Source organism: Sinohyriopsis cumingii, chromosome 9 (assembly GCF_028554795.1).
Source record: "Sinohyriopsis cumingii isolate HCF-2022 chromosome 9, ASM2855479v2, whole genome shotgun sequence".
Lineage (NCBI taxonomy): Eukaryota > Metazoa > Mollusca > Bivalvia > Unionida > Unionidae > Sinohyriopsis > Sinohyriopsis cumingii.
In genome coordinates, this window is record NC_142969.1 from 118,046,684 (window position 1) to 118,059,397 (window position 12,714).

The 12,714-nt window shown below is 37.5% G+C and overlaps 1 protein-coding gene across 2 annotated transcripts in view; it reads left to right on the forward strand.

The window, feature by feature from the left end:
• The window catches only part of LOC149792541 (inactive phospholipase C-like protein 2), a 282,771-nt gene that overhangs the window by 155,525 nt on the left and 114,532 nt on the right, over positions 1–12,714 (forward strand). The window contains exons 4-5 of one of the 2 annotated variants that reach the window (XM_089971189.1): positions 378–416; positions 2,857–2,996. In XM_089971189.1, the coding sequence (XP_089827315.1) occupies positions 378–416; positions 2,857–2,996 (179 nt within the window). Of the gene's footprint in view, positions 1–377; positions 417–2,856; positions 2,997–5,116; positions 5,140–12,714 lie in introns of those variants that run through there. The other variant, XM_089971192.1, reaches the window with a different exon arrangement.

Here is a 12,714-nt window from a genome sequence, read left to right on the forward strand (position 1 = left end):
ATATGTGCTATTACAACAGTGTAAGAAAACATTTTTCTAACATAGACCAGATGAGTAAGGTGAACTTCAATAATCACCTGCCATAAAGATACTATGGTTTAACAACTGCTGCAAGGCACACATTTCCAATGTTTTGAGATATAGGCTTTTCAGTAGACATTTGGCTCCAATGTTGTTTCTCAATGAATTGATGTCAAAGACTCGGGCTATGTTTCCTATCAATCCTGAGTAGAATAATGACCATCTTTTAGGTCCCCATCAGCTGGTACATTATGACTGTTTGCTGTTTGCAGTTTTTTTGTGCATTACATGAGCTAATATATTTAATTTCTGCAAATATGCAACAATAATTAAAATTAATTTTTCTCTCTTTTCAGCACCAGATGCTATAATTGAAATGCAGCAGATGAGAGATTCATATCCTTTTGTCTTGTCTACAACAATATGGGAATAATCAAGCACATTACCATTGTACGACACAAAGAAAAGTTTCGAGAATTGTAAAATCTGAAAAATGCATTGGGATACAGTTTTCTGGGTTGACACTTTTACTTGGAAACCAAGTATTTAAATTCTTTTTCATTGTGGATTTTTGTTTTTGCAAGAACAAATTTAAAGACCTAATAATGTTTCCTACCTTAAATATTTTCAGCATGATTTTATGTTCTCTAATTTCATGGTGCTTGTTTTTTGTAATCGTATCATTATATATGTTTTTTATGTTATAAGTGTTGTCTAATGTTGTAAAGCGCTTAGAGCTTCTAAAGATTATGCGCTATACATTATTATTATTATTATTATTATTATTATTATTATTATTAATATTATTATTATTATTATTATTATTATTATTATTATTATTATCCATTTGCTACCCACGAAGAATAAAACATAAATCATCCATGATTACCATCTACTTACCTGTAAATCAGATTCAATTGCAGACAATCTGCATTGACCCAGATGTGCCAACACATAGTGTCATAGCAGAATTGGGTCTATGCAGTTGGCTTCCACTTATAGACAGGTAAACATAGTGTATGACATTCTGTTGTTGCAGTATTTAGTTTCCTTAAAATAAAAGGTAGAGAACGAATACCTGAGGATTCTGGACCCATGCCCACAGCACATGCAACTTTTAGTTCATCTCAGCTTCATGCTGCAGTAGCCCCGAGTGGCCGAGTGGTCTAAAGCACTCTCCATTACGGATCACTGCCATCTTACCTCTGTCTCCGTGGGTTCGTGTCTTAGATTCAGCCAATGTGGGTATGTGAGAAAGATTGCCAGTAGCTTCTCATGGGTCGGTGTTTTTTTTCTGGGGTTTTCCCGGGTTCTTCCTCCACCATTACTACCGGCCGCCATGTATAGCCTATCGTGTGCTGAAAAATGGCGTTAAACTCCACCACAACAACATCTCAGCTTCCATAAATATACTATCTCCGTTAGCCAGTTACCCAAATTGCCAAAATCTAATGATTTTATGCGAAGACCCTCTGATAAATAAAAATCAGAAGAAGCCGAAAGTATGGTTATCCTTTGTGAGCCAACGACCGAAACTTCACCTGACTTCACAGAAAAGTTTTAAATATTAAATTACCCCTGGCCTTAATGAGAAGGGATGTAACTCATATCATCTCAAATGTAAAATTGTTTTCACAGATAGCTTTAATTCACAGGTAAGTAGATGAATATATCAAATTAAACTTGTCACACTAGCATATTTGTGCTACAATAACACCACTACTTTTACTACCATCCAGCAGATTAAGTGCTTCGACCCTCTAACCTAATGATAAATTTTATTTAAAAAATGTTGAACAGTTAAGGAAAGATAACTGTGATAATTTATATTTGGTTATAGACAACCATAATCAAATTCTTGGCCATTCGACTTATTCAACCGGTCTTTGATTTTGATCAGTCATAACATTACTGTTTAGTACTGGTCATCTTAAGTATTGACTAACTCTTGTATCTGAATCAGCAACTATGTGCATGTATGCTTTGGTTATTTTCTGACAGCTTCATTTCCTGTTTCCATACTGCTGGGGCTGGCTACTTTAAATTGTTACTCATACTGATAAACAACATACATACCTGACACAAAGTTTTCACCAGACACACACTGTACCCTGGACACACACTGCACCCTGGATACAGTCAGCCCCAGACACACTGTGCCCAAGACACATATGTACCTGACACACACACTATACCCTAAATACACAGCATATGCCAGACCCACACTGTACCCTGGGCAAATAGCATACTCCAAAGTGTACCTTGACACACAGCTTACCACAGACATACACCAACTACACTATGCCTTAGACACTGTTCCCTGGGCACACAGCATACCCTGGTACAGTGTAACCCAGGCACATAGCATGTTCCAGATACACAGCATACTTCTGACACGAAATACATCGGACAGCATTTCCAAGACATGTGGTGTACTCTGGGCAGAGTGTAATCAGACACAGCATTCCCAAGATAGGTGGCATACGTGGTCAGAGTGTAACCATACACACAGCGTAACCAGATGCACTGAGTAACCAAGTGGCAGCTTATTCCAGACATGCAGCATTCCCCAGACACACAGTGACCGAATATAGTCAGTTATTATGATTAAGCTGGCAGTCATATGGACAACCAGTGAACTACACAGTTTTTATTCCATTGAAAATATTAAATAAATAGAAAAAAGTTTTCATTTTTATTCCACGTGGACCTTTGAATACAGTTTTAATGTAAGGTGTAAATAAGGATGTACTTGCATGTTTACATGAATTGTACTGGAACACTCTTAATGGCAGATATTGTTAGGTATTTCAAATCTTCCTTAACTTACATCTACATGGTTGCTGGAAATGTTTGAGTCTGCAGTTAACAACAACAATGAAGACTCCAAGCTCTTGGATGATAGGGATGCCATCCAGTTGATGAAACGCTTGAATAATAATGTTGAAATAAGCAGGGTACAGACCAAGTTAAAGGTTAGTAATATCAGATCATTTCTAACTATTTAATATGATGGTTTTCACATGATGTCTCAAGCTTTTAAAACTGCATCACTGAATTGACTTCCAGGTAAAATTTCAATAATTGAGATGAAACTATACATTGTAGATAAACTAACTTGTTATTCTGAAACCAATTTGTTTCAAAGAACCCACACAATTTAATGACATTTAGTCTATTATACACTTGTTAAAAGTAACAAATATTAAAGACTAGGCTTATCTTATAATAAATCCTGAACATGTCGTTAGTCTACAGTGTTTTAATAAGCTGCAAGCAGTGCAGTTCATGTAGACCGCCAACAGAACATTGGCAGTGTGGGCAAACTTAATAAAATAGTTTAAACAAATAGAATGAAGAAAAAAAAGAAACATTATGACCTGTGCCTATAACCTGGCAATGAAATGGTTTTGTTTACAAACAGATCCAGGTTATAGCTAAGTACTTATATCTTTCCTGCCACTGAGTTAGAGCTCAGTTTACATGTCTCCTGCTGTATTTTGTGCAGTGTGTTATCAGTAGGGCTGCATATCAACAGTTGACAGTATTTCAGTATGTGTGTGTGTGATTTGGACTTTTTAACGTAGCTTTAACAATTCTTCAGTCATATCGCTACGATGTCTGCAGTGTGTAAGTTTATAGTGATGTCTAGCATTTGGGCATCATGCCACAGACATGTAGCACAATGTCCCACCCAGTCACATTATCCTGACATCAGGCCGACCAGTCCTTACACTAAACCTCTTAATGCTGAGCGCCAAGCGAGGCAGCTGTTAGTACCATTTTTGTAAGTCTTTGGTATGACTCGGCCGGGGATTGAACCCACGACCTCCCACATCCGAGGCAGATGCTCTAACCACTAGGCCACCGGAGCAGTTTGTTTCAGTATGGCTGGCTGGGAAGAATGCACATTGGTATATTCACATTTAAAGTTTAAGATAAAACATTTAGTGTTTCATGTTTCTTTCAATGATCAAAAAAGGTAAACTGCTACATTATTGCTTTCATCAAAGCTGTGAGTTCCAGGTTAATATGCTATAAATAAATTCCACTCAATGTTTACCTTCAAAATTGGTGATCTGTGTGTATTACTGTGTAGGCTTCATGGGGTTGTTTTGTTTATTTTTCTTTATGAGGCAATTTTTCATGATTGCTGACAAATAAATTTAACATATAAATAAAATTAACAGATAAATTTAATCTAAAAAATGTATTTGGACTTTGCATTTCTGCCTGCAGAAATGTGACCCTGGGTGGCCGAGTGGTCTAAAGTGCTTGCCTTTACTGATTGCTACCATCTCACCTCTGTCCGTATGGGTTAGAGATTCAGTCTCAGCCAATTTGGGTATGTGAGAAGGCTGCCAGTTGCTTATTACAGGTTGTTGGTTCTTACCAGGGTTTTCCTGGGTTTTTCCTCCACCAGTTATACTGCCCACCATGTATAGCCTATCTTGTGCTGAGAAATGATGTTAAACCCCAAACAACAACAGTTTTTAAAAATACTGGCAGCCATTTGCATTTGGAGGTAATTTTGTATGTGCTTTTATCTCAGATTGTCTACTCATCTCATTGGTTGAACTTGAACTCTACTGACCTTATTCTGTTTATTTGAATCAAAATAATATTGCTTATATCATAAAGTTCCCAGAGGATTTCAGTAATGTATGCTATAAATGATGTGTAGAGTTATTTCCATTTATTACCTCTGATACTTATTTCCATTTTCATTAAAATGCTTCAGTGATGTCTGGCACTGAATTTTATGACCAACTCTTGCATTAATCACTACATAAAGGTCACTTTGTTTCATCAGAACAAAGATGTGCATACATTACGTACAATAGTACATGTCAGATGCCAAAGAAATAATCATCTTCATGTTGATTATATTTTTGGACAAAAATAAAATAATAATTTTAAATGAGTCGTATATATTCAGTGCATGTGGTCTTAGGTGTCATTTCTGTTACATGAAGCCATCTGACATGAACAGCCTCAGTATGTCCCTGGGAAAGGCACTTAGCTCTCATTTTCTCAGCATAATATAGCCAGTAATGTGTGAATGTGCTGTTTAAACCCACGCAAACTGGGAAGTAGGCTTATATCACCAAGATCTCTGTTGAGTATTATTAGGAGTGGTAGTTAAGCTTATTAATAATGTAATTTTGCATTTGACTGGCTCTGCTAGCTTCCAGCCACAGATTTTTTTATCAGACTTAAGAGTCTTATATTATCAAGGTGTTGGATGAGTTTAATTATAAGCATGATTGGCACTTTAAAATCGGTAATATTGTACCTGCTGCTATGGTATGGCTAGTACTTTTCTTGGAGGAAAGTACCCGATTGAACAATGGAAATTCGGCCTTCCCAGTAGTGTGAACCAGAAGTGTCCAAACACTTAATAAGACCCTCCATCATAGTATGATACATTGGTTGCCATTGGTTGCCGTTTTGTGTGCTAAATATTTTTTGTGAACTTCATGACCATATGCCAATAACCAATCATTTTATTCACTTTTCCAATATCGTGAACGTGTTAAGCAGACTGCACACCACTCACTACTTGCTTCAATCATAACTTGTTTATCAAGAACTCAGGTTCTTTTTATCTTTGGGTTTGGATGACCTTCACTAATTTTTTTCCTTAATTTGCAGCTGTAATGTACTGGGATATTTTTGCTAATTCGTTTGTAGTCACTTTGTTTCTAAAAATGAAGCCTGGTTGACTTATTCTATATCCTGAATGCTTTGTGTTGCTTCCTTTTTATCCTTTTTTTTTTAAAACACACTTTTGTAAGATGTCTTTTCATGGAAATATTATATTAACATAAACGTAGTCCATGCTTTATCAGGAGCTTTTGAAGTTTTGTACATCAATTTTCATTCAGCATATTTTTTTTAATAGGAACAGTGTCTAAGCAAGGTGTGGGTAAGTGGCCACGAAAAAAAAACTCCTTGGGACCCCCCTCCCATTTTTTTTTCACGTACACTGTAAGGGAATAGATGGCTGTCCATTTTGTAGTCTGATGAGATAGAGGATCTTGCATAGATTCAACAAACTGTCATGCGAGGATGAAGATACCTTCATCCTCATCAGAGTTTTCCTGGTTCTCTACCTCTGAATCCCTCAGAGAAAGATTAAGCAGTTCTCCTTGGAGACTTATGTGTTTAGTGGACCCCCTCCCAAGGGAAGGTACAAATGGATGGAGTGTGAGCTGTAACCTCAAGAAAGGTTGGACAAGCATCCATTCTGTGAGAGTAGAGAGCAAGTCATATCCTTTTGAGAGGGAGGAGCAGCCTCTCCTTACCACTATAATATAGAATCATGCCTTCCCCTTGGGGAGAAGCAGCACCTTCTCACATCCCAATGGACAGAGTGTTCTGCTCCACCCCCTTTAGGGGTGAGTAGCACTCTTTATTGACCCGCATTTCAATAAGGGCTGATTGTACACCTCCTCCACCCACCCCAAGTAAAGGGGAAGCATCATCCTTTCAGTTCCAAGGACCTTTGGCTGGCAATGCAATCTAGTCCCCTTAAGAAGTGGGTGTTCTAATCCACGTCTCTCAGATCTGACAATAGCTCTTACTACAGATCTGAGTTGTCTAGTGACCAGTCACCGGGTGCAAGGCATGGGTCATTAGAACCCATATGGTATAGAGATAAGTATCAGGGTGAGTCCCTCCCCCATCTTGCAAGACATACCTTTTCATCCCACAGTGGACTGGGAATTGGCTTACAGACACCAGATTGGGGAGATTAGGCAGGGGATCAGATTGGCATCCCCCCTTTCCCTATTATTCTTCTTAATCCTATGGGATGTGGTGCCTTCCTCCACAGGCATGCAATTGGCCCTTTCCATACATATATCCTGGTGGACTTCTGGACCTGGACTGCATAGTAGTGAGGTAATGCCTGCAAACAGTAGACTTCCTTCATTTGTATTCCCCTGTTGGATGCTGCCCTGCCATGCATCCCACTCCCAAACATTCCTCTGTATGTGCTCACCTAGACCTCTTTATTTCAAATGAGCTTCATATAAATACAGATTACAATTTCAGACTACGGTAATAGTCTTTCAAAAATCACATACATGGAATAAGACACCACTTTTAAATCATGTTCATGCTTCTTAGCAGTTAGTTAACACTACATTAAAATGGTCTTTCACAAGGTTTTATAGATATATTCCAGACTGAGTGAAAGTGTCCAAGGAAAAGAATGCTAGGTACCTGAACCAATGATACTACTTAACTCCTTTGGAATTTGATTCACTAGCACTATACATATAAATGTCTGTGGATAACAGTGATAATGCACCCATAATCTCAACATCAGATGCCCACACAGTATTTGACTCCATATTAATGTCCTGTAAATACTTATTTTTAGGAGCCCCGAGTGGCTGAGTGGCCTAAAGCACTCGCCGTTCCGGATCACTGTCATCTCACCTCTGTCTGCATGGGTTTGAATCTCAGGCTAGGCTAACGTGAATATGTAAGAGAGCTTGCCAGTAGCTTCTCGTGGGTCAGTGGTTTTTCCCAGGGTTTTCCAGGATTCTTCCTCTACCAGTTATACTGGCCACCATATATAGGCTGTCTTGTGCTGAAAAATGGTGTTAAACCCTACAACAAAAACAACAACAAATTATTTGTATTGTTGTTGAGGTAATTGCAAAGTTTTTTAGTAACCATTTTGGAGTGCATATGCCTGACAATACTGTTATGGCAACCTTTGTAGCTTTCCTCGCTTCCTGGAATTGCATAGCTTATAGCTCTGAACATACAGTTACCATCACCTTGTACAATTTGCAGTTTTGTTGGAGCTGAGGATGTCTTATATAAATTATACTCTGGTCACTTCATAAAGGTGATTTGCATTTTCCTGCAACTGTCTTTGCATTGTTTGATTTGCTAACATTCTTGATGTATTGTAATGATATACTCCAAAATGTCTTTAAATGAATTCATAGTAATTCCAACACAGCTACTTAGTCCTAAAGCTTATAAACACCTTTCATTTCCAACAAATAATTGAAATAAATAAATTAAATCATCTCAACTGAAAACAACTGAGATGCAATTTCAGAACCAGAATGGGCATTGAATAATCATTTCCAATGATTCTGCTTGTCAACAAGGTCAGGTCCTTTAGCAGCTTAAACCAATCAGAAATTAAGTCACTTTGTTTAACTAGGGGGAAACCTATGACCTGAACTCAGATCCCATCAGATTTGTCAAAACAATTTCTTCTAAAGCTCCTAAGGTCAAACTGCCACAATAATATGTTTTCTCAAAGGAAATGACTCATCCCAGAGTACAAACTGACTATCTTGAAGCTATGTGTTTAAATATGAACCTTAGGAACTATAATCGTAAAAATGAATTAATTACCACTGTAAGATATTGTCATGCATGAGAAAGAATGAATTAACGCAATAAAATATTGGCTTTCTGCATAACAATGGATGCATGAAACAAGCTGGAACTTTCAGAGAATACTAGAAAATCTACTTGATTTATTGTCTGGGTGGATTTGACTCAAGGAAGTATGTCATCTGCTAGATTTATTATTGAGGTGGATTTGACTCCAGGAAATATGTCATCTGCTAGATTTATTATGGGGGTGGATTTGACTCAAGGAAGTATGTCATCTGCTAGATTTATTATCGAGGTGGATTTGACTCCAGGAAGGATGTCATCTGGTAGATTTATTATCAGGGTGAATTTACTTCAGATAGATGTGATATTGATTGCATTTTAGGAGACACTTAATTTAGGCTTTCTTCCTGATACATAAATTTACCTTTGCATGTTTAAAATTCATTAGAAAATGCCTTTCTCATTTTGGTTCTGTAAAAGGATACGTGACAAGTTTTGCTGGAAATTGACTGATAATTAAGGAATGTCTTCATTTCAATTTGACTTTTTTGTTCAAGGAAGCTAATTTGCATAGTCAGTGAACTGGGAATATTGCCTTCAACAAATTCCAATAAAACTCACTTAAGTACTGCAGTCAAATGACATAAAATGGTACTTTGCTACCAATCGTAGTGTTTATAGACTGATAATAATGGATGGGTGGCATAGTGTAGTAACGGACTGTGAGAGTGAAAGTTTGTTTCGATGATGAGTCGGGTTCCATTTATGTACATGTTGTTAGAGTGGCAGGCTTGGTGTTTGTTTTGTTTGATTATAGACTTAGAAAGCAGATCTTGTGGCAAATGAAGTCCATTCATGACCTTTTCACATTTTCAAAGCATTATTTGAAAGACATTTAACCAAAATGGCTCTACTTGACTATAGTACTTGTACCTAACCATGGTGCTCATGGCAAATCCATAGTGCTCATATCCAACCAGTATTCACTTTTCCCTAACAATAGCATTCATATGAAACTAATATGTACTCATACCTAACCATAGTGCTCATACCAAACCATTATGTACTCATACCTAACATTAGTGCTCATACAAAACCATTATGTACTCTTAACTAACCATTGTGCTGATACTAAATCATTATGTACTCATACCTAACCATAATACTCATATGAAACTAATATGTGCTCATACCTAACCGTAGTGCTCATACCAAACCATTATGTACTCATAACTAACCATTGTGCTGATACTAAACCATTATGTACTCATACCTAACCATAATACTCATATGAAACTAATATGTGCTCATACCTAACCATTGTGCTCATACCAAACTATTATGTAATCTTACCTAACCATAATGCTTATACCAAATTCATACCCAACCCATATGCACTTGTACCTAACAAGTGTTCATATGAAACTAATATGTACTCATACCTAACCATAGTGCTCATGCAAAACCATTATGTACAAATACCTAACCATATGTACTTACATCTAACCTTTATATAATCATGCCAAATCATTATGTACTCATACCTGAACACAGTGCTCATACCAAACCATTGTGCACTAATACCTAACCGTAGTGCTCATGCCAGACCATTATGCACTCATACCTGACCATAGTACTCACACCGATCCATTATATACTCATCATCTAAAATAGTACTCATTCCAAACCATAATGTACTAATACCTAGCCATTATAAGTACTTGTTTTGTTTTGTTGAAGGTGGGGGGGGGGGCTTGTGGACTTTGATCAGTGATAAAAATGTACTTCTGCTGAATGATTTTAGATCAAATTTTTGTTAAGTTCATGGTCACAGATTCGTTTAATTATTCTAGGTGACATGAAATATATTTGAAGCAATGTGTTATTGAATATTATCAAGTTTATCAGGTAAAGTTACATAAATTTATTGCACCCCTCACAAACTGGAAAACCACTTGGCAAAATTTTTGGTCATGACCAAGATTTTGCATGAAAACCTATGAGTATGCTTCATTTTGATTTTCTTTTAATTAGCTCTACTGGTCAAAGACCAGAAGAGTTTATAGGATAGTCTTCCATTGTCTGTCATCCGTCCACTCATTAGCACAAGTTTGTTATCGCAGCTCCTCCTAAACTACTCAGAGAATTGCCTTAAAACACATTCATCCCATGGTCTAGTTGATCCTAAATGAAAATGATGCCACTCAGACATACAGTATGGCTACCACAGTGGCCATTTTATCACTATTTCTGAATGGATGATCATTGAAAGACTTCATATAATGTTAAATTGGTTCAAAATGACAGTGGTGCTGATCTGGCTTCTAATATGACTGCCAGAATGGACATCAATCTTAAGAATCCTGGGACCGCTCTGGTGGCCTAAGTGGTTAAAGCATCTGCCTCGGATGTGAGAGGTTGGCGGGTTTGAGCCCCAGTTGAGTCATACCAAAGACTAGTATAAATGGCACTCAGCATTAAGAGGTTATGTTAGGACTGGTTGGTCTCGTGTCTCGACAATGTGACTGGGTGGGTCATGATGCCACAGTTGTCTGCAGCATGATGCCCCAGTGCTAGACATCACTTTAAATTGCCATACAGCAGACATAATTGCAATAATACTAAAACTGTTATGGCTGCATTAAAAATCCAAAAACACACACACAATTAGAATCTCATTATCAGCACTTCTTCTATATGGCTGGTCTTGTCAACATTTTGCTTTCACCAAAAGAGTTCTTATGATGTCTAGTTAGTACTAAATAGAAATGGTCCCAGTCTGATATCGAATATGGCCACCATAGCATCCATCTAGAAAATCTTGTTATTGTTGCTTCTCCAAAATGGAAGGGGCCCCGAGTGGCCGAGTGGTCTAAAGCTCTCTCTGTCACGGATCACTGCCGTCTCACCTCTGTCTGCGTAGGTTCGAGTCTCGGGCTCGGCAAATGTGGATATGTGAGAAAGCTTGCCAGTAGCTTCTTGTGGGTCGGTGGTTCTTTCCAGGGTTTTCCCGGGTTCTTCCTCCACCATTAATACTGGCCGCCATGTATAGCCTATCTTGTACTGAAAAATGGCGTTAAACCCTATAACAACAACAACAACAACCAAAATGGAAAGCCATATCAACATTGGATTTCCACCAGAAAACTAATTATGTTTTGTTTGTCCTAAATGACAGTGGTGCCAAGTAAACATTCAGTATGTTTACCACAGCAACTAATTTGAAAATCTTGTCATCGCTGAAGAACATCAAAGATGGTTTCAGCACTAAGCAGTTAAAAGGAAGAAATGGTCTTGTCTTGAATTCCTGGAAATTCATTTTAGCCAGTAGAGAATCAGTCCCGTTGATGAGTTTTCATTTACAGGATATCTACTAATTGAAATTTCATTAATGAATAAAAGTAATTCTACCAAATAAATGGGTAAAAAATAATAAAGATTTCTCCTATACTCTCTCATGAAGTATCACCATAGTTGCCTTTAAGCCTGTTTAATTAACTAAGACTGCTACAATTATTTACCATCAAATACAAAAATAATTGGTTTTAATATATGTTTGAATATATTTTATATCATGTCATTATATTATCATCAATCTGTTTTTATTTTTGTGACTTAATATTGACACATTCTTTTAAGGGGGGCCCCGAGTGGCCGAGTGGTCTAAAGCGTTCTTCGTTACGGATCACTGCCATCTCACCGCTGTCTGCGTGGGTTCGAGTCTCGGATTCGGCTAATGTGGGTATGTGAGAAAGCTTGCCAGTAGCTTCTCGTGGGTCGGTGGTTCTTTCCCGGGTTTCCCGGGTTCTTCCTCCACCATTAATACTGGCCGCCATGTATAGCCAATCGCGTGCTGAAAAATGGCGTTAAACCCAACAACAACAACAACAACAACAACAACATTCTTTTAAGCTATAGATACTTCAGAATTATTCTCAATTTTTGATTTTCATCGGTTTTAATTTTAATGGGTTTTTTTTTTTTTTTAAGTGACTTTTATTGGTATTTAAATATGTGGATTTGGTAAGGGGGCCTGTCATTACCATCAGTGAAATGGGCATTCTAGTATTATTTCAATTAGTTGATTTCACAAGGGGGTCGGCCATTAAGCCCTATCATTTATAACCATAGATTTAGGAAAGGGCTCTATCTTTCCATCCATGGATTTGGGAAGGGGCTCTGTCATTTCCATCCATGGCTTTATAAAAGGACTTTATCATCATCATCCATGGATTTAAGAATTGGTTTTTAGAACTCTTCCATCTATGTATTTAGCAAGGGGTTCTATTATTTCCATCTGTGGATTTAGAAGGG